At 42.2% G+C, this 23,211-nt stretch overlaps 1 protein-coding gene across 4 annotated transcripts in view; it reads left to right on the top strand.

The window, feature by feature from the left end:
• The first annotated feature begins 947 nt into the window (after window positions 1-947).
• tbc1d24 (TBC1 domain family, member 24) overlaps window positions 948-23,211 on the top strand; it is a 39,071-nt gene continuing 16,807 nt past the window's right edge. The window contains exons 1-3 of one of the 4 annotated variants that reach the window (XM_041206744.1): window positions 1,000-1,032; window positions 12,410-12,496; window positions 20,884-21,936. In XM_041206744.1, coding sequence (XP_041062678.1) covers window positions 20,975-21,936 — 962 coding nt within the window. In that variant the 5' untranslated portion in view covers window positions 1,000-1,032; window positions 12,410-12,496; window positions 20,884-20,974. Of the gene's footprint in view, window positions 1,033-2,171; window positions 2,225-12,409; window positions 12,497-20,883; window positions 21,937-23,211 lie in introns of those variants that run through there. The other 3 variants (XM_041206746.1, XM_041206743.1, XM_041206745.1) reach the window with 3 other exon arrangements.

Raw genomic sequence — 23,211 nt, 5'->3', positions numbered from 1 at the left:
AACCAGAAGACATAACACAACCTTCTGTATATGATGTGATCTCCAACACAGTCAGGAACTGGTCAGCTCCTTCTTTGAAGGCATACAGAGAATCAGGGCCTACAATGCAGTCAGCGATGCATTCTGGAGGTTCACCTGTCTCTGGTTAAAGGAATTGTCTAATTTCCAGTCTATAGCTACTCTGACATCGTTTAAACAATATGCATGCACTGTGTGTAGAGAAACAAAGTGACTTGGGTTGGCTGTCTGAGAAGTACCAGGTCAGAAAAATTAAGATTAAAAATGGGGTAGGCAACTCAATTTTATCTACATTTATTAGTGGGAGGTGGTGCCTCAGGTATATGGATAGTGACTGAAAATCTCACACTTTGGACTTCAGTGCAAAGTTCTGGTACCACAGGCTTACATAGTACAGTACAGGAACAGGCTACTCAGCACAACTAGTCTGTGCTGGTGTTTATGCTTCACACCATTCTTCTCCCATTCTATCTACCTCATCTCAGCCTTTCAGCATATTTTTCTATCCCATTTTCTGTCATATACTTTCCTAGTTTCCTTTTGAAAGCATCCAAGCTATTTGCCTCAACCCCTATCTATGGCAGCAAGTTCCACATTCTAACCACTGTCTAAGAAAATACATTTCTTCTCATTTTTCTAATAGATTTATTAGTAACTACCTTGTATTTTATAGTCCCTCATTTTAGATTCTCCAACAAGTGGAAACATTTCACATCTGTCAAACCCATTCATAATTTAAAATATCTCAAACAAGGATACTTTTTAGGGTACCATTGGATCAAAACACTGGCGCTGCAGAGGAGCTACTTTCGATGGAGGTTGAAATTTGGAAGTGAACAGCATTTTAAAGATTGACATTAATTCAGTCATAATGTCAACAGCTGGTCCTGCGCCTGCGCACTGGTGAGCGAGGAGCTCAGGGGCGCATGCGTGTTGGTGGCGCTGCCGCCAGTGGGATACCGAGGGATAGGCGGCGGTGGCGGCGGAGGCGGAGGGGGAGAGGGAGAGGGAGAGGTGGGTGAGTGAGTGAGTGACAGGCGGCGGGGACCGGACACCGGGAATCTTCCCCCGGCCCCCATTGCTGCGATCTTTTCTATGTAATTATCCTCGCTTTTCAGCTGTCGAGGAGATGCGCTCCCTTCCGCTTCTCTTCCCCCCGGGACCCGGAGCGCGAGCCCCTGAGGCGGTTGGCGCCGCTCCACCTGGTTCGGTGTAAAATGTGGAGCTTGAGCATGGTCCCACCGACCAATTTTTTTTTTTGCATCAGCACTGCATGCGAATTGACAAATGCACGCTGACAATTTCAGCTTGGCTGCTTGTAGCAGCCTGGGTTTTGCTCGGTAAATTGTCAGTTGGTCAGAATTGGACTATTTTTACCTTGGAAAAATGTACATATTTGTACTACATCGCGAGCTCAGTTGGGAAATTAATTTTTAGTGTTTTGGGTCTTGCAACAAATTGCATAATTTGCAAAGCGATCTATGCAACGTTTAAAACCATTTACTGCAGTGTGAGGGTGTTTTGGAACATAGTGAAGGGGGTACCTTAATTTAAGTAAATAGTCATCAGCATTAAAGTTTGCACCGATATAAAGTTTACATTATCATTGTACTTTAACTTAAAAAACAGAAGTTTTGGTTATTATATGAGCCTGTGCCGCAGCGTTTCATTTCAGGTATCGTTTGTTATGTAACACTGACTTTAAACAGAGGAAGAACAAACAGGAAATTGTCGCTCTTAACTGAATAGGAGAAAATAAGACTTTTGTGCCAAGTGTCACTTTAATGAGAAATTAAATGTGTGGACCCATGACGAGCCAGGACGGCATTGCTGACCAATGCATAATTTTTCCCAGGAAGTTCACTGCTTTATAAAACATAAAACTAACAGCTCCTGATTTGGCATTTAGTTAGATTAAACAATCCCGTCCTCACCACGCCAGGAAGCTCCCTAGAAACTGCTGAATATTGAGGCTGTAATTCTTGCTTTATTTCACCCCTTCCCACCCATCAGTGTTAGAGTAAAACTTTTGCACCAAAATTACGTTTTCTGAGATTTGTTTATTTACAGCTTAGGCAGATTTTGAGCAGTTCAAACTTCTTGCCAAGGAACAAATTTAACTGTGACTTTCAGCAGCCATGCTTCTGTAATCATTCTGTGGCACATGGGGAAAGGACTGTGACACGAATATTGTCTACTGACTTCAGTAAGCATGCTATTAGTATTATACTCTATCTTTAAAGTTAACCAAGAATTATACTGAGTAAGAGCTTGAATTGGACACTCTCCACTAATTCTAAGTTATAATGCTGCTCTGTAACTAGGACTCAGTTGTGCTGTGGAAATTTTGCATTGTCATATTGTAGTGCTATAAAAACTGAACTACGATTAAGCTCTAGGATTGTGGCATCCTCAGTCACTGAATGTAGAATGGCAGTCCCGTAATCGCCGCAGATTTTTATTTTTATTTGTACTGATCCTCTATCTTTGTTCTGTTTTCTACCCTCTGTAAACTTGAGGCCATCCAAAACTACTTGTGTCTGTGTCATAGCTCACATCAAGTTCCCTTCACCCATTACCCAATTCCTTGCTGACCTACAGAGCTCCTGGTTAAGCAACACCTCGATTTTAAAATTCTGATCTTTTCAAATCTCCCCCAAGGCCTTGCCTTGACCCTCCCTATCTCTCCCATTTTCTCCAGCCTGACAAGCCTCTGAGATATCTGCACTCCTGCGATTTTGAACTCTTGAAAATCCCCAATTTTAAATGCTGCAGCATTTGTGCTGTGCTTCCAGCTGTCTAGGCCCTGTAATTCCCTTCCTACACCTCTCTGCCCCTCTCCTTAAAGCCCACCTCTTTGACCAAACTTTTGATCATTCATCAGCCGGGGCAAAGGAACTTGAGGGGAGATTTGACAGAGGTGTATGAGATTATGATAGATTTAGATAGGATAGTGTACAGATAGGGATGGGAGAAAACTGAAACCCTTGTTCCTGTTCCCTTACTGCCCATAATCAGTTTCTGGAGAAGAGCGTGTTGTTTCTCAACCTCGAGTGTGTAGTCAATTTTGAATAATCAGCAGCAAGCTTTAGCGGGTTTAAATAAATAGCAATATTTATTCACAGATTCACCCAGAGTCTAATGCTACATCAATCACTTAGCACTCACGCAAACATATACATGCTCGAGAAAGATACAGTTCAAGAAGATAGGGCATTACAGATGACAAACTAAGGAACAGTTCGTAAGTCACGTGTTTGGCTCATTTTAGGAAAGAAGTGTACGTTGACAGCCAGTTGAAAAGATGTTTTCACTCCTGAAGGGTTGATCTAGGTAGATTCAAATAGTTGGAATCTTATCTCAAAGTTGCTGCAGGATTTCCTCGAAGGGATGGATTTTTCAGCAATTCTCAAAGCTGGTTACTTTTAGTTTCCTTACTAGAAGTTCAAGTTTCTGTACTGGTGAACTTGGAAAAGGAACAGCTTGGAGACTTTAAGATCTACCTGTGTCCAGGTTATGGAAGGCATAAGTGTTACTGCCTTTTCCTGTAGCTGCCGTTTCTTTGTGTTCTATGCAGACTGACAGTTTCTCTCTGGTTTTTAGGATAATAGATTTGTTATCTGAAGAAAGTTTTGATCAGTTAACCATTTGATCAAATACTTCTTTTGTGCTTTAAAGCTAGAAGCCATTGCTATACAATGGAGAAAGGATGGTCAGATCTGTTCACATCAACTAGTGATAAACTGGCTTCTGCAGTTTTTTTTTTGTTGAGTATCAAGCTCGAAGCCAGGGAGTCTCGGGGATTCTTGAGTTTGGATTGAGTCCACAAACAATAGCACGTGTTAAGCAGGGCTTCATCTTGGTATGTTCATTTGAGGAGGAGGCCCCCACCCATGGTTCATTTCGGAGACTTGAGGCAGAAATTGCAAAAGTCACCTGACCTTTAGCAGCCATCTTAGCCACCTGTTAATGTTCATTTTTTAAAAGAAAGCTAGTTCCGAAAGATTACAAACCAATTACAGCCCGTGTTTTAAAGTTATGGATAGGATATGCCTCTTCTGGCCATGACAATCGGCAAGTAAAAGCTGTTCCCATTTGCTGATTGTTCAAGGACTAGGATTTAGTTTTGGGCAAGAGGTACAGGGAGGATGTGAGGAAGAACATTTTTATGCAATGAGTGGTAATGACCTGGGATACTCTGCCTCTGTGGGTGGTGGAAGCGGAGAGTGAATGATTTCAAAAGGAAATTGGTGGGCACATGAGGGTAATAAGTTTACAGGGCTACACGGATAGAGTGGGGAAGTGGGACTGATTGGATTGCACTATAGAGAGCTGGCATGGACTTGATGGGTCGCAAGACCTCCTATGCTATTATGACTGTACTCTAATATCATTTTATATGGCTTTGTCAAATTTTATTTGATAATGCTCCTTTGCAGTCCTTGGGATATTTTATTATGTTAAAGATGCCATATAAATACAAGTTGTTGTTGAGCTTGGCATGATTGCTCCTCTTTAAGTGGTACTCGGGATCACAATATTGTCTGGCTGCAGTCTATTACATTGGAGAGAACTGAGTGTGTTTGTGGTTAGAAAGATTCCTATTCAGTACGACGAAAGTAAGCAATGGTGATCAATAACATGTCAAATGAGGATTTCGTTTTGGTCTAATGTCCCAAATCCAAGTGTAAGCCAAGCTGTTAATGATGGAAGCTACTCCCAGGTTCTCTAGCCTTGGCCATGTATATAATGTCATGTTTGTCACTGTCCATAATTATGTTGACACTGTAATAATTTTTACTTGGGGCTTTTTTGTCAGCAAGTAGTCCTTTTGAGGATGTTGCACATCATTCTGTGCATTGTAATTGAGTCATAGCAACAAGAGTAGGCCTTTCAGCCCTTCAAGCATGTTCTCCTATTCATTATGATCATGACTGATCTGTACCTCAATTTTATTTACCCTCCTTTGCATTGGGATATCCTTTGATATCGTTACCTTACAAAATGCGATTGATACTAACACCAAATTTCTGTAACTCAGAGCTGATTGGGCTATCCTTGCCAGTTAACAATCAGGTGATCTACACTGTCTTATTTGTGCAAAGTGCCCTTTAATATCCTCCACCTCAGCCAGTAAGCTAAAATAAAAGTAGTTCAGTCCATTGACGCGCTCTCCCTAATGTGCCATTGAATGAAATGCATATGATCTAAGCAATGCATTCTTCTCAATGTTAAATTTCAAAGTTGGTTGTGCATGAACAACCAACCAGCTTATGTGGAGCAGTGTATGACTGCCCAAATCCAACATGTGTCTTTACTTAGTTGCTGATGCTGACGTTTGATTTTTTTCTGTTGATATCCAATTTCAATTCCACCACAGTCTCCAAAAAAAATTGAGTGGAAAATTTATATTTAAAATTTTAGTTTTAAAATTACATGCCTAATAATGTATGTTTAGTGTTATTCTCCTACCCATTTTGTTTCAGCTAAGACTGGTTTATTAAAATGTGAATTGTTATTCATGCTTTGGATGTGTTCTACTGAGCCACATCCCGATGACAAAGTTCTTTGGCAGTTTTGGAAAGTATATTCCAATGCCCTCCCTTCCGTTTGCAAAATAGGATTTTTCCACACCAGAAAGACTTGTCTCAATTTGCCCTGCGGAACCGTCTCCTTTGTATTAGAATGCACTCCTTTTTTGTTTAGTGAGACATAAAACACTGATCATATTCCTGCCACGTCCAACACCCCACCCACCCCCAGTAAAAATGTAATTTTCCATCTTCAATATCTTTTAAAAAAAGTAAGTCTTGCATCTATATGACACTTTTCATGACCACCAGACACCACGAAGTGCTTTACAGCCAATGAAGTACTTTCAAAGTGTAGTTACTGTTGTAATGTAGGAAACATGGCAGCCAATTTGTGCATGGCAAGCTTCCACAAATAACAGTGTGATAATGATCTGTCTTTTGTGATGCTGTTTGAGAGATGAAAAATTGGCCAGAACACTAGGGAAAACTTTTTTAATAGTGCCATGGGATCTTTCATGTGTACTTGAGAGGACAGATGAAGCCTCGATTTGATGTCTCATCCAAAAGACAGCACCTGTGACTCATTAAGTACTGTATAGGAGTGTCAGCTTTGATTTTGTGCTGAAGCCCTGGAGTGGGACTTGAACCAGGAACCTTCTGACTCTCAGATGAGAGTGCCACCAACTGAGCCACGGCTGGTACTTAATTTTTCTTTGAACACATTAATTATTAACACCCCATGATGGTTCTCGCAAGTTGTTTGCAGTGTTTCATTCCTGGAAACTCTGGACAATTCTGGAAGGTTGGCAACTGGATTATGGCCTCAGTCCTTCTGATTGCAATATGCTTATTCTTAGAGGGATAGAATTGATAAGTGGAGAAGTTATGCTAAACTTGTATCAATTCTTTGTTTTTTTTATTTGCGGATTGTGGCCGTTGTTGCTAAGGCCAATATTTATTGCCCATCTCTAATTGCCCTTGAAAAGATGGTGCAGAGCAATCCTCTTGACTGCTAAGCTATTTCAGAAGGCAGCTAAGAGTCAACTACATTTCTGTGGGTATGGAGTCACAGACTAGACCAGCTAAGGATGGCAGATTTCCTTCCCTAAAGGACATTGGTGAACCAGATGGGTTTTTAGAGCAATTGGTAGTTTCACAGTCACCATTATTGATACTAGCTTTTTATTCCAGAATTTGTTTAATTCGTTGAATTTAAATTTCCCAGTTCCCACTGTGGGATTTGAATTAAAGTCCCTGAACCACTAGTCCATGCCTCTGGATTACAAGTAACATAGCCACTCTGCTACTGTTTCCAATGCTTGGAATACTGCACGCAGCTCTGATTGCTACGTTATACAAAGGGATATAGAGGCACTGGAGAGGCTGCATAAAGGTTTATATGGAGGATACCAGAAATGTGAGGTTTTACCAATCATACCTAAAAATGAGGTGTCAACCTGGTGAAGCTATAACACAGGGCTACTTGCATGCCAAACAGCATAAGCAGCAAGTGATAGACAGAGCTAAACAAATCCACAACAGATCAGATCTAAGCTCTGCAGCCCTCCCACATCCAGTCGTGAATGGTGGTGGAAAATTTAACAACTCACTGGAGGAGGAGTTTGACAAATATCCCTATCCTCAATGATGGAGAAGCCCAGCACAGCGGTGAAAAACATAAGGCTGAAGCATTCACAACAATCTTCATCCAAAAGCGCCAAGTGGATGATCCATCTCGGCGGCCTCTGGAGGTCCCCAGCGTCACAGATGCCAGTCTTCAGCCAATTCAATTCACTCCACGTGATATCAAGAAACAGCTGAAGGCACTGGATACTTCAAAGGCTGTGGGCCCTGACAATATTCCGGCGATAGTACTGAAGACTTGAGCTCCAGAACTTGCCACGCCCCTAGCCAAGCTGTTCCAGTACAACTACAACACTGGCATGTACCCGGCTATGTGGAAAATTGCCCAGGTATGTCCTGTACACACAAAGCAGGGCAAATCCAACGCAGCCAATTACCACCCCATCAGTCTGCTCTCGATCATCAGTAAAGTAATGGAAGGGATCATCAACAGTGCTATCAAGCGGCATCTGCTTAGCAATAACCTGCTCACTGACGCCCAGTTTGGTTACCACCAGGACCACTCAGCTCCTGACCTCATTACAGCCTTGGTTCAAACATGGACAAAAGAGCTGAACTCCCAAGGTGAGGTGAGAGTGACTGCCCTTAAAATCAAGGCAGCATTTGACTGAGTGTGACATCAAGGAGCCCTAGCAAAACTGGAGTCAATGGGAATCGGGGGGAAAACTCTCCGCTGTCTATTTAGTCACACCTAGCACAAAGGAAGATGGCTGTGGTTGTTGGAGATCAGTCATCTCAGCTCCAGGATATCACTGCAGGAGTTCCTCGGGGTAACGTCCTCGGCCCAACCACCTTTAGCTGCTTCATCAATGACCTTCCTTTCATCATAAGGTCAGAAATGGGGATGCTCGGTGATGATTGCACAATGTTCACCATTTGCAACTCCTCAGATACTGAAGCAGTCCATATGCAAATGCAGCAAGATTTGGACAATTTGCAGGCTTGGGCTGACAAGTGGCAAGTAACTTTTGCGCCGCAGAAGTGTCAGGCAATGACCATCTCCAACAAGAGAGAATCCAACTATCGGCCCTTGATGTTCAATGGCTTTGCCATCACTGAATTCCCCACTACCCACTATCAACATCCTGGGGGTTACCATTGACCTGAAACTGAACTGGACTAGCCATATAAATACTGTGGCTACAAGAGCAGGTCAGAGGCTAGGAATCATGCAACAAGTAACTCACCTCCTGACTACCCAAAGCCTGTCCACCATCTACAAGGCACAAGCCAGGAGTGTGATGGAATACTCTCCGCTTGCCTAGATGAGTGCAGCTCCCACAACATTGAAGAAGCTGGACACTATCCAGGACAAAGCAGCTGCTTGATTGGCACCACATCCACAAACATTCACTCCCTCCACCACCAACACACAGTAGACGCAATGTGTACCATCTACAAGATGCACTGCAGGAATTCACCAAGGCTCCTTAGACAGCACCTTCCGAATCCATCACCACTGCCACTTAGAAGGACAAGGGCAGCAGATCGATGTGAACACCACCACCTGGAGGTTCCCCTCCAAGTAACTTACCACTGTGACTTGAAAATATATCGCAGTTCCTTCACTGTCGCTGGGTCAAAATCCTGGAACCTCCTTCCTAATAGCACTGTGGGTGTACCTAGCCCACATGGACTGCAGCGGTTCAAGAAGGCAGCTCACCACCACCTTCTCAAGGGCAAATAGGGATGGGCAATAAAAATGCTGGCCCGGCCAGCAAAGCTCTCGCACTGTGCATGAATAAAAAAAATAAGGTTAAACGGTGAGTCGATTGAGGTTTTTAAGATTTTGAAAGGAATTGATGAAGTACATAGGAACTTTCTGCTGGGAAGGTGAGTCCAGAACAGGGGGACATAACCTTAAAATCAGAGCCACGCTTTTCAGGAAAGAAGTTTGGAAACACCTCTTCATGCAAAGGGTGGTAGATATGTGTAACAACAAAAATAAATAATTGCTAGCTCAGTTAATAATTTAAGTCTGAGATTATTTTTTCCTAACTGAGGATATTAAGGAAGAGGGAGTCAAGGCAGTTGAATGGAGTTGGGCTATGGGTCAGTGACAATCTTATTGAATTGTGGAACAGACTCAGCATGGGGTCTGGGAGCTGAATGGCTTACTCCTGTTCCTATGTTCCTGACTGGTGAACTGTGGTTATCAGTCTGTGTTATTATCACTCTGCAATGTTGTACACTGGTACACCAATATATTGTGCCATTAGGGCTGGGAATGGGGAGAGGCTAGGTCAATAGACTGTAGTGTAAGGACAAACAATATAGTATCCTACCTACTGTTAGTCATGTCTCCAGCCCCTAGACCACAGATAAAAACACTGTGCTGAGATTGCACAACAGTGGGGTATCATCTGAAAAGGAGGAGGGTGAGATTAGTGCTTCACTCTTGAGGTGAATTTTTCCCAACACCTGCATGATGAGTTTCAAAGGGTCCCACCCAATACCTCAAACCCATCTTTTTCAGTTGATTGATTGACTTGCTCATTTCCAGCAGATTCATCTTTTCTTTCACTTACCTGTTTATAGCTTTTCAGTTATGTGGCCTGGGTTTTTCATACCTAAGGAAGGACATGCATTCTCTAGAGGGAATGTAATGAAGATTCACTAGACTGATTCCTAGGGGGAGGTGATTATTCTATGAGGAGAGATTGAGTACCCTAGTCCTTTATTCCTGGTATTTAGAAGGATGAGGTTATCTAATTAAAACATATATAACATTTTAAAGGGGTTTGACAGGGTAGACATTGAGAAAAAGTTTCCCTGGTCACAGAATCTAGAACATGGGGTCACAGTCTCAGAATAAGGGGTTGACCATTTAGAACTGAGAGATTGTGAATTTTTGGAATTCTTTACTCAAGAGAGCTGTTCTTGCTCAATTGTTGAGTATATTCAGAACAGAGGTTGGTTTTTTGATACTAAGGGAATTAAGAGATATGACAACAGTGTGGGAAAGTGGAGTTGAGGCAAAAGATCAGTCATGATCTTGTTGAATGGCCAAATGTCCTACTCCAGCATCTGTTTCTAATATTCATGGGAAGAGGCATTGAATCTAAAAGAGGCAATAATGAATTTACTTCTCTAGGTAACATCACAGAGTGGGCCTCAGCTATTTCCAATCTATATTAATGACTTAGAGAGGGAGTAATGTATCTAAAGTAGAAACAGAAAATGCTAGAAAAACTCAGCAGGTCTGGCAGCATCTGTGGAGAGAGAAACAGAGTTAATGTTTCAAGACCATATGACTCTTCAGAGCTAAAGAGAAGTAATGTATCTAAGTTTGCCGATGATACAATGCTAGGTAGAAATGTAAGTCGTGAGGAGGAGATAGAGAGGCTGCAAAGACCTATAGACAGGCTAAGGGAATGGGCAACAAGATGGCAGATGAAGTATCATGTGAAGTGTGAGGTCATTCACTTTGGTTATGAGAATAAAAAAGCAGAGTTTTAAAAAGCTGTGAAACTTATAAATGTTGATGTTCAGAGAAACTTGGGCGTGCTTATACAAGGACCTCAAAGTTAACATGCAGTTACAACAAGCAATTAGGAAGGCAAATTGTATGTTGGCCTTTTTTGCAAGGGTTTTGGAGTACAGGATTAAAGAAGTCTTGCTACAACTGTATAGGGACTTGGTGAGACCACCTGGAATACTGTGTGTGGTTTTGGTCTCCATATTTAAGGAAGGCGGTATAGCGATGGCTCACTGGATCGTTTCCTGGGAAGAAAGGGTTGTCCTATGATGAGAGGCTGAATAAATTGGGCCTATATAGTCTGGAATTTAGAAGAATGAGAGATGATCAAGAAACATACAAGATTCTGAAGAAGCTTGACAGGGTAGACACTGAGAGGTTGTTTCTGCTGACTGGGGAACATGGGGGGTGCAGTCACGGGCTAAGGAGTCGATCATTTAGGACTGAGATGAGAAGAAATTTCTTCTTTCAAATAGTTGTAAATCTTTAGAATTCTCTTCCCTGGAATGTTGTGGATGGCCCATCATTGATTATATTTAAGACCAAGGTAGAGAGTATTTTGGTGTCTCGGAATATAGGGAGTGGATGGGAAAGTGGCATCGAAGCCCTGACCAGCCATGATTGTAATGAATACTGGAGCAGGTTCAACGGGCTGTATAATCTAATCTTGCCCCTATCTGTGTTCTGATGTTTTGGGCTCCGTGCAATAGGAAGGCTATTGACACAACAGAGTGGGTACAGTGTAGATTTGCAAGGAAATAGAAATTCAAAGAAAGCTCAAAAAAATTGGGATGTTTTGTTGCAGCAGAGGAGATTAACAAGTAATTTGACAGCGGTCTTTAAAATTAAGAATGGATGTGACAGAGTAGATAGAAACAGACGGATTTCAGTGGTTGGGGGATCCATAATGGGAGGATATAGATCCAAGATATCAAACTTGGACAGAAAGCAGGAGAAACATTTTTTTTCTGCACATGGCGGTGACGGTCTAAAATGCATCACTGGAGTTAGTGGTTGAAGCAGAGAACAGGATTTAACAACACGTTAGATAGGTGATTGAAGGAAAATGGCATAAAGGGATATAGGAACGGGCATGTGGGTTTTAGGATACTGCTCATGGTGGAGGAGAAACACCAACAAGTTGGTTGGGCCTAATTGTCTATTTTTGTTTCGTAATTTCTGAAGATATTTTATATTTGGAAAATCAGATTGATTGAACATTTGGACAAGAGATTGACATACTTTGAGGAAGCTTGAGCTTATACGCCATATAACTTTTTTTAAAGTAAATGTAAAACGATCACATAATAGAAGTATAATAACTTATTATACAGTGCATGTGCTCCAGATTGTAGTACATACACTTGTTGCATAAAGTTAGCAGTCCGTATTAACAGATGTTCTCTGCACCTGCCCCTCACATCTCAAATCCCTGCATTTCAGTTTCTCTCTCTCAGGTCTCAGGTCCGCCTTGGATTAAATCATAATGATATCAACTGTGACAGCAACCAAATATTATTCCAAAATACTTTTTAAAAATTGCTTACTAGCACAAATATAATGTGCATGTAGAAATATCACATTCAGCCCCTTCCAATCTGCACAAAATAGTACACCACATAAAGCTGATGGCTACCCTAACATCTGATTCTGTTCGTTGCCATGGGAGCTATAATTAGTGTTTTGCGAATGTTAATTCAATAAAATATGTGCTTTTTTTCTACTTGTACTGCAGTATATTCTCTGAGAAGTAATCCGGATATGTCAAATGTGTCTAAAAGCAGCTGCCAATCTCGCAGTGTAATCATATTTTCCTTGGAAGGTGAGTGTAATTAACCAACAATGTGCACAGGATTTGCATGCCTTCCTGGTGTATTGCCAGGAATTAATCAGCCAGTGATATTGCTGAGTAACTTAATTGGACCTAGCTACTCTTAGCTGAGCTACCATTTTATGCTTATATTGTGTATACACCTAGGTTCCCAGTGCAGTTATTTATGTCTAACACCTTTATTTAATATTCAGTCTAAATTATCCAAAGAGAGTACAGTGTTAACTTTTGCGTGTTAAAAGTACTATATTGCATTATAATTGGTTTTATGAGCTAGATTAAGTCACATGCAAGGTTGTAGTACAACCAATTTACCCAAGGTCAGAACCTCCGTATGATGCAGTAAGGTGTTTGCACTATGACTCAATGAGCAAGTAATGCTGCATTGCAGTAATCTAGCTTTTTGCGGCTTGTTTAAAAAATAGCGGTCTATTGGAATTTGCCAGCAGAGTTGAGTGTGGAAATGTGCAGTTGCGTTTTTAAACGGTTGATGTATTTTGATGCTGTGTTCTTCTTGTTTAGCACAGTACAGGAATTGTGGTGTACCCTTAAAAGCGTGGTTTTCCAGTTAAGTGAAGTAATGTTTGGCAACAAGATTGCTGCTAGAGGGCTGTTTGGCCATGATCCTAAGATTAAAAATATGAGGAAAGAAACAGGAGTGCTGGAAGCACTCAGCACATCTGTCAATGTCTGATGGAAACTGAAAAAGCTAACATTTTAGGTGAGGAACTTTCAGAACTGAAAATTGAGATGAACATATTATGATCAACAAAAAAAGGAATGGAGATCACGCAGAAGAATATTGAGTGAAATTATCTAACATTGTCTCAGTTGAGGCAGTGTGATTGAAAGGCAGACAGCAACGGCAGGCAATGATATGAGGAAGAGTCAGAGTGGGAAGCAACTGCCAGTGGAGTCCCATGGGGTGAATGTTGAGTTAGCTGCTTGTAATATTTATAAATAATTTTCAGGATGGAATATTGTCTAAGGTGTCTGCAGCTGACACCATAGCTTCCATTTTCCTAGACCTCCCATTGCTTGGCTATTTACGTACCCCTTTGTTTCTTTAATATCTTAATGCCCCTGTTAGATCATTTCACTTATTCTTCTGACACCTCCTCATGTATCATCACCCAATTGTGTTAGCTGTGGCTCATTTGGTAGCACGCTACCCGCTGAATCACGAGATTCTGAGTTCAAGTCCCACTCCAGGGCCTGAGTTCAGTACTGAGGCAGCATTGCACTGTCAGGTGTCATCTCTTGGATGAGATGTTAAACGGAGGCCCCACCTGCCTGTTCGGGTGGATATAAAAGATCCCATCGTATGATTTCGAGGAAGAGCAGGTAAGTTATCCCTATTTATCCCTCAGTCTACATCACAAAAAACTGATTATCTGATCATAATCATCTGGCTGTTTGTTGGAGTTTGCTGAACGCAAATTAGCTGCTGTGTTTCCTACAATGCAACAGTGATTACACTTCAGAAACTTAACCGAGGTTTTCCCTCCACGGTCGTTGACAGGGCCCTCAACCGTGTCCGGCCCATCTCCCGCGCATCCGCCCTCACTCCTTCTCCTCCCTCCCAGAAACATGATAGGGTCCCCCTTGTCCTCACTTATCACCCCACCAGCCTCCACATTCAAAGGATCATCCTCCGCCATTTCCGCCAACTCCAGCATGATGCCACTACCAAACACATCTTCCCTTCACCCCCCTTATCGGCATTCCGTAGGGATCGCTCCCTCCGGGACACCCTGGTCCACTCCTCCATCACCCCCTACTCCTCAACCCCCTCCTATGGCACAACCCCATGCCCACGCAAAAGATGCAACACCTGCCCCTTCACTTCCTCTCTCCTCACTGTCCAAGGACCCAAACACTCCTTTCAAGTGAAACAGCATTTCACTTGCATTTCCCCCAACTTAGTTTACTGCATTCATTGCTCCCAATGTGGTCTCCTCTACATTAGAGAGACCAAACGTAAACTGGGCGACCGCTTTGCAGAACACCTGCGGTCTGTCCGCAAGAATGACCCAAACCTCCCTGTCGCTTGCCATTTTAACACTCCACCCTGCTCTCTTGCCCACATGTCTGTCCTTGGCTTGCTGCATTGTTCCAGTGAAGCCCAACGCAAACTGGAGGAACAACACCTCATCTTCCGACTAGGGACTTTACAGCCTTCCGGACTGAATATTGAATTCAACAACTTTAGGTCGTGAGCTCCCTCCCCCATCCCCATCCCCTTTCTGTTGCCCCCTTCTTTTTTTTCCCAATAAATTATAAAGATTTTCCTTTTCCCATCTATTTCCATTATATAAAAAAAAACCCCACTAGAGCTATACCTTGAGTGCCCTACCATCCATTCTTAATTAGCACATTCGTTTAGATAATATCACCAACTTTAACTTTAACACCTATGTGTTCTGTTGTACTATTGTCGTTGACATCTTTTGATGATCTGCTTCTATCACTGCTTGTTTGTCCCTACAACCACACCAACCCCCTCCACCTCTCTGTCTCTCTATCTCTCCGCCCCCCACACACACACCTTAAACCAGCTTATATTTCAGCTCTTTCCTGGACTCAAACTCAAGTTCTGTCGAAGGGTCATGAGGACTCGAAACATCAACTCTTTTCTTCTCCGCCGATGCTGCCAGACCTGCTGAGTTTTTCCAGGTAATTCTGTTTTTGTTTTGGATTTCCAGCATCCGCAGTTTTTTTGTTTTTATCAGAAATACCTCATTGGCTGTAAAGGGCTTTGAGACATCTGGTGGTCATGCAAGATGCAAGGCTGTCAGCCTTTCAGCCTAAATACGGTCTTTACTAACCAATGTTCTGGATTATCTACACATTGCTTTTATCAACAGAGTAAGTGGGGGAGCCCTTAAATGTTTTTCTAATAAATCTCTCAATCTGGAGTTCCTTTCCTCCTACACACTTCTAAGAATTTCAACCCATCATTCAGAAGTGAATAGGCAGTTTATTTGCCAATTTAATTGACTGGTTTCGCCCGTCAATCAAAGTCGAACAACTGAGACAATGTTAGATAATTTCACTCAATATTCTTCTGCATGATCTCCATTCCTTTTTTTGTTGACCATAATATGTTTATCTCAATTTTCAATTCTGAAAGTTCCTCCCTAAAATGTTAGCTTTTTCAGTTTCCATCAGACATTGACAGATGTGCTGAGAATAGTAGAACTATTTAGAGCTTTAGAGGAGTGAACCATGGTTTTTGTTCTACAGGTCAATGTCATGAGAGACTGAAATTATCGGGTTGTTAAAGGTTTTACAGTTTTTCCAGATCACAAATTCATTGTTATGCCTGGAGGAACTTGTGTCCCCTCAAAAATTTGCAACAAATTTTTATGCAAGAAATCTGATTTTTTTTTTGTTTTGTACTGTTTGTTGGGACTGATAGGCTGCACCAAGACATGGACTGCACGTTCACATTACAGCTTGGGCCTAAGGTTCCCAAAGCTTTCCACCGCTGAGGTTTTCCTTGCTTCATGTCTGGGTTTGTTGTGGACTAATTGATAGAGACTGATTGTTATGATTAGTCAACAGCTCCATTATTATTGTATCATGCAATTACCAGGATGGTGGTAGGTAAATTGGATGGGCCTTGATCTTGTTTTGTTTAAAAATTCCTGTGTTCCCGAGGTAGCAGTAAGTTCTCCAAGTTGTTGAGATGACAAGGAAAGGTATGTTACGTTTGGACCAGAATAAAAATTGGAGAGTGAGTAAACTGGACTGCTTCTACTTGTAGCCATGATAAAGGGCTGGAACAGGTTGTTTGCCTTTTCCTGTCTTAGGACAGAGAAGCAGTTGAATTGCTCATACTAACAGAAATGATTGTTACATCATCCTGTTTCTTTGCAGCTATCATCTTCCCACAATTTTAACTTGCATTTTGTGTGCTTAATATTTGGATAGATCCGCCTCATTTTTTTTGTCGTTAAGACCATTACTTTCATTTTTGCCTAAAATTGTGTTTCACTTGTCTCACGGTGCTGAGATTCTACCTAGTATCTGTTTTAGTTACAGGCTTTACTGTTTTGCATCTAAAATTACTTGGCAGCAAAAGCTTAAGGAAATCCAGCACTAAATAACAATTGTCAAACTAGACTGTAGAATTTCCTCATTCTTATGCTGGCCAGAAGCTGTCGGAGAATGTTTGATTGACTAAAATAGTTGTGGAATAATTAAAGCATTAAGTGCAGCTCCGTATTTTTAAAAAGCAGCCACTTGACAGTTAAATGTTTTCACTAAACAGTATTATCTTGATCTGACAGTTCAAACTGATGAATGCTTTGTCATGGTTTTTTAAGAAGCTGAGCTCACTGTTTAGGTCATTGATTCTAGCACCATCATCCACCAACAGCACACTGTGGGTGCCATGTGTACTACCTTTCCCTCTGCCACAGGAAGGGTTGAGGGAAATAATTTAGATGCTTTCAAAAAGATACCAGACAAGTACATGAGGGAAAAGGGGCTAGAAAGATTTGTTGAAAAGCTGAGGTGAGGTAGATGAATTGGTTGGAGAGGCATATGGAGTATCAAGACTAGCACAGATTGGTTGGGCCGAATGCTGTATATTCTAACTCTATGTAAAGTCATCAAGGCTTTGTCAGTAGCACCTCCCAAGTCTGCAACCTCCACCATACAGAAGGACAAGGCTAGCAGGTGCATAGGAAGACTATTACCTCCTTGGTTCACATCTCCCTGACTTGTATGTAACTTTGCTGTTCCTTGATCATCGCTTGGTCAAAATCCTGCAACTCACTCCTGAACAGCACTGTAGGAGTCCCTTCACCACATTGACTGCAGCGACTCAAGAAGTTCCACCACCACCTTCTCAGGGCAATTAGAGAGGGGCAATAATTGCTGGCCTTGCTAGCAATACCCACAGCCAAAATTTTTTCACAAGGTGATTTGCATTGTATTTTGCCATTGTGCCTTTTGTTCTGCAGTCCACTCAGATTGTTGATAATCCCAGGTTCAATATACATTCCATTGTATAACATTTCAAAATACAACTTTGTTAGCATTCTTTCTTTATGTCTCAGTAGGGTTGACCTACCACAGCTTCTTGTGGGAGAGATAATGCATGTCCTATTGAATTGGATCAAAATCCATCCAGCTCAGAGCTGCAGAATACCTGTTGTGGTGTATGATGTGCCAAATGTACAACATGTACTCATCAAACTCCCATAAGGAACCTTCCAGACACCATAAACTCTTCTAAAGTTCAAGCTCTTCTGTTTGGTTTTCTAATTTTTATTTTGCACATTTATTCTGTTCTTTTCTCAACTTGCCTTTATTAAAATCAAACTTAATTTCTTCCATTGTCATTGAGACTGTAGGAATGCCGAATTTTAAACGGTCCTGTAAGTAGCTGATCAAGATTAGCATACATGGTCCACTATCTTACTCACCCTCAACCTATTTTATGGGCCCTTTTGTTAAGCATCTTAGATGTTCCATCACTAAGATTTTTTTTATATAAACGTGGGGGAAGAAAGCAGAAGAGAAAGAAGAATGGAGGATATTGTGTAGGAGGAAAGGAACTCCAGATTGAGAGATTTATTAGAAAAACATTTAAGGCTCCCCCCCAACTTTTTTGATAAAGGCAATGTGTAGCTAGTCCAGAACTTTGGTTAGTAAAGACTGTATTTAGAAAAGGTAGCAAGGCTGAAAGGCTGACAGCAATAAAAGACAGACAGACTTGCATCTTGCATGACCACCAGATATCTCACAGCCATTTACAGCCAATGAGGTATTTTTGAAGTGTAATCACTGTTGCATTGTAGGAAACACAGCAGCTAATTTGTGCTCGGCAAACTCCAACAAACAGCAACATGATAATGATCAGATAATGTTTTTTGTGATGTTGACTGAGGGATAAACATTGGCTCGGACATCAGGGAATAACTTACCTGCTCTTCTTCGAAATCATATGATGGGATCTTTTATATCCACCCGAACAGGCAGATGGGACCTCGGTTTAACATCTCATCCAAAAGATGATACCTGACAGTGCAATGCTGCCTCAGCACTGAACTCAGGCCCTGGAGTGGGACTTGAACTCACCTTGTGATTCAGAGGATAGCGTGCTACCAAATGAGCCACAGCTAACACAATTGGGTGATGATACACGAGGAGATGTCAGAAGAATAAGTGAAATGATCTAACAGATCATCACAGTCAAGTAATAGACAGGGGCATTAAGATATTAAAGAAACAAAGGGGTATGTAAATAGCCAAGCAATGGGAAGTCTAGGAAAATGGAAGCTATGGTATCAGCTACAGCCACCATAGACAATATCGAAAGGCTGGAGGAGGTTAGATGGGATGTTTGAGATTATGATAGGATTTAAACATAATTTAAAATTTGAGTTTGAGGCTTGGGCAAGCACAGTGGTGATGCGCAAACAGGGTTTGGTGGGGTGTAAAATGCAGAGTTTTGGATGAGTTGAAATTTACAGAGGGTACAGCTTAGAACTTGTGAACATGACAGTGGAACTGGCAAGGGACGAGAGCAGTCTTGGATGTCCAATCCCTCTACACCTCCATCTCCCACCAGGATGGTCTGAGGGCTCTCCGCTTCTTCCTTGAACAGAGGCCTGAACAATCCCCATCCACCACCACCACTCCTTCGTCTGGCTGAACTTGTTTTCTCACTGAACAATTTCTCCGTCTCACTTCCTCCAAATAAAAGGTGTGGCTGTGGGTACCCGCATGGGCCCCAGTTATGCCTGTCTCTTTATGGGGTATGTGGAACATTCATTGTTCCAGTCCTACTCAGGCCCCTTCCCACAACTCTTTTTCTGGTACATCGATGACTGTTTTGGTGCTGCTCCATGTTCTTGAACCATGTTTTTGTTCCAAAGTAACCATGTTCATGTCTGGCCCTGGAAAAATTGATTAATTTTGTTTCCAATTTCCACCCCTCCATCACTTTCACATGGTCCATCACTGGACCTTGAAGTTTAAGCTCTCTGAATCTACAGAAGTAAAGGTGCAAAAGAGATGGCTTCAAGTGATTATTTTTAAACGTATTCCAAACTGAATTAGCTTTGCTAATTGGAGTTGTGCTATCACCATCTTTGGTGGTGTGACCTAGAGGTTAATGCACTTAATGTTTAACACCAGTTTGTTTATACTGCATTGAAGGTAATTGTCTGAAATAAAGATCTCTGGATAATGACAGTTGTTCCAGCCTTTGTGATCTGTACACACTGTGTGTTGACTCGTAAGCACTCAGGATGATGTAACCTCACCAACACTCATAACTTGGAACATAACTCTCTGAAGCAGCAACCCCATTACTTCCCTTTATTTTGGCAATCCTTAAATCCACACAAACATTTTGGTTAAAATGGAGCACAGTTGGAATCCTGCCAAACATTTATCTGATTTATGCTGGGCAATAAGCAGCTTTCTAAATGCAGTATATTGATCAAATTTGACTGATCAAATTGTTGCCAATAATTCAAAGCATTGGATTCTTCAGGCAAAAACAAACTTTTAAGGAGAAAATAGTGTTTGTACCATAAATTTACCTGCACCTTCATTCTGTTGTCATTCATACTTCTGGGGAAAGTGTTTTTCTATATTTCGATATCACCAGCATGCCTGCTGTGTAAATGGGATTTTACATCACCTTGTTCCAAAGTAACCAGTTTTACTTGGGCAAACATGGCAGCCAATTTGAGACTGGCAAAGTCCCACCAACAGTAAATGGATGTGTAATCTGTTAATTACTGTGCTGAAAGATGGAATGCTGACCAAGACATCAGGAGAAGTTCCTACTCTTTGCAATATTGCCGTGGGATGTTTTATATCCACCTGAGTGGGAATCTGGGCCGTCATTACTATCTCACCCTGATGATGTGAACGATGTAAACACAAGTTCTTTTGTTTTCCTTGGGGACTGTGTTTCAGGGACCTTGCCTTTAAAAGTACACGAATAGATCAGGGAGAGGGAAGAAATATTATGATTCTAGAGCACCAGTCATTTTCAAATGTAGAGCAATTAAAAATAGGAAAGAATGAAATTTTGGATTTCCAGCATCCGCAGTTTTTTGTTTTTTTGTTTTTATCTAAAGAATGAAGTTTATTTGTTACATGTACAGATTCCTGCTGCTCAGGTTAATGTCCTGCATGCCACTTGCCTTCTCCAACTGCCCATGTCCTAATCCTTAATCCCTTATATTTCTTCTTGAACTGGGAATGCTGATCCTTCCTATTTGAGTATTCAAGCCATATTCTGGTAGTTAGTGATTAGTCCTCTGCTCAACCTTATGTACATCCTTCTAGATGCTTAAAGCTATAATGGGTGTAAAACGCTAATTTTGTTGTCTTTTGTCCAACAGTGAAAACATGGTTGCACCTTGAAGATCAAATTACGACCTCCTTCACCACAACTCTCAAGAACTGAAACAGAAGAATCAGTGTACTCCAGCTATGTCTGACACGCAATGTGGACAGTTCGTGGACTGGGACAAGATGACTGACCTGGAGAAGGATAGTCCTGTGGTTCCATCTTACATAGATGCCAACTTGCTAAAACAGTACGCCAGACAAGGTTACTGGGCAAAGAGCCACTCTTTAAGAGGCAAAATCTATGAACAAATCATCAAAGCAGTCTCCTGCAGAACTGTGACTCCTGATGCTGAGGTGTACAAGGATATTGTTGGAAAAATCACTGGGAAAAGGAATGTCTCCACGTTACCGCTGCCAGAATTTGTGGATGGCAGTGCTGTGCCGAACTATTGTCTGAACGCAGAAGGAATTGTTGGAGTTAGGAAGATTGTGTTGTGTATTTCCAATCAGTTTCCAGACATCTCTTTCTGTCCTGTGTTGCCAGCCATTGTGGCACTGCTCATGCACTACAGCACAGACGAGGCAGACTGCTTTGAGAAGGTGTGCCGGCTCTTGGCCTGCAATGACCGTACAAAACATTTCATAGACCAAACCTTCCTGGCCTACGAGTCCTCCTGCATGACCTTTGGAGACCTAGCCAACAAATACTGCCAAGGTGCTCACAAACTGATAGTGGGCGCTTCTGAGGATGTGCTTGAGGTTTACTCTGATTGGCTGCGGTGGATGTTTGGAGACCTGCCATTTAACTACGCAGCCCGCGTGTTGGACATTTTCTTTGTCGAAGGATTTAAAGTACTGTACAGAGTAGCATTGGCTCTCCTTAAGTTCTTCCGAAAAATCAGAACCAGACAGTCCGAAAAATCTGCCAACATTCGAACTGACATCCAGAGCTTCATCCAAGGCATTGCTGAATACATCCCCGTTGAGAAGCTTTTGGACAAAGCGTTTTCCATCCGCCTGTTCTCCAGGAAGGAGATTCGCTTGCTCCGAGATGCCAATGAAAAAGCACTGAAGCAAAAAGGCATCACTGTAAATCAAAAGAGGTATTTGCTCTGCTCCATTCAGCACTAAAACATTTTCAGCCTGGAATCTTTGAGAATAAAACAAACTTTCTGATGCTTAGCTCTTTGCTTAAATGTTTTCTCACCTTTTAAATAAAATTTTCTATTATTTGATTTTAAGCGGAGCTGGAAGGAAATTCTATTCTTTATTCATAGACATTTAGAAAAGATTGACAGATTATTCAAAAATATAATCTTAGAGGTTTTTCATGAAGCTGCAGTGCTGTGAAAAGTTCCTCTCCAGAGGAACTGATGAAACCACACCATCAAGGGTGTACAATGACATGGGCTTTCATTTTATGCCTCATTCCATTTGTTCAATTCTGTTTTCTGCATCATGTTCCCTAGGTTGCATCCAGTAACTGCCTTGTCCCAGGTGTAAATAAGGTAAAGCAGCTTCCTGTGGAGCAAGATAGGCCCTGACACTGAGTTGCCTTCCCTGTGCTTTTCTGATGATATGACCAACAGCAGCATCTAAATAAGAAATAGGTGGAGCCAAGGATAGATTCTTAGGGGATACCAGAGCTAATGGTGCAGGAGCAGGAATGCAAGTCATTGCAAGTGATACTCTGGCTATGATTAGATATATAAGAATGGAACTGTCTGCCCTTCTGACCCCCTCTCTCCGGGCCTTGCTCTCACCCTCTTCCCTCTGGGTCTGCGCCTCACTATCCCCAACTTGCTCTGCACCTCGTTGTTCCACTTACTCGCTCTGCGCCTCGCTCCCCTCTCTGTGTGTGTGTGTCTCTCTCTCTCTCTGCCTGGCATTTCCCCATCTTTTTTGGACCTCGCTCTTTCCCCCACCTCTGTGTCTTGCTTCCCCCGTCGCTCCCTGGCGCCCCGCTGGTCCCCCCCGCGCCGTGCCTTGCTTGCCCCCGGCATCTCGTTGGCCCCCTCGCTCGAACCCCCCCCCCCCCCACCCGGAGCCTCAACAGCCCCGCCGCCCCACCAGCACCTCACTCACCTTGGAGCCTCAGTCGTCCCTTGGCTCCTCACTCACCACCCTCGAGGTCTCCTTGCTCACCCCCCAGAGCCTCACTTGTCCTGTCACACCCCACCAAGTGCTTCTCTCGCCTTGCCGTCCACCCAATGGCGACTATCTAGTTTAAAAGAATCCCAAGTGATGTATGCTGTATAAAACTCCCCTATGTTCTGTTCCAAACTCGGAGGAACACCCTGTGCTTTGTCAGGGTGACATTTATCTCACTAATGTTCGAACAGTGACTATGCCAAAATGCAAGCAGTTTTAAGCTGTGC

This window comes from Carcharodon carcharias, chromosome 15 (genome assembly GCF_017639515.1).
Source record: "Carcharodon carcharias isolate sCarCar2 chromosome 15, sCarCar2.pri, whole genome shotgun sequence".
Taxonomy (NCBI): Eukaryota; Metazoa; Chordata; class Chondrichthyes; order Lamniformes; family Lamnidae; genus Carcharodon; species Carcharodon carcharias.
Note: the sequence above shows the minus strand (reverse complement) of the source record. Positions and strands in the feature narration are given on the sequence as shown.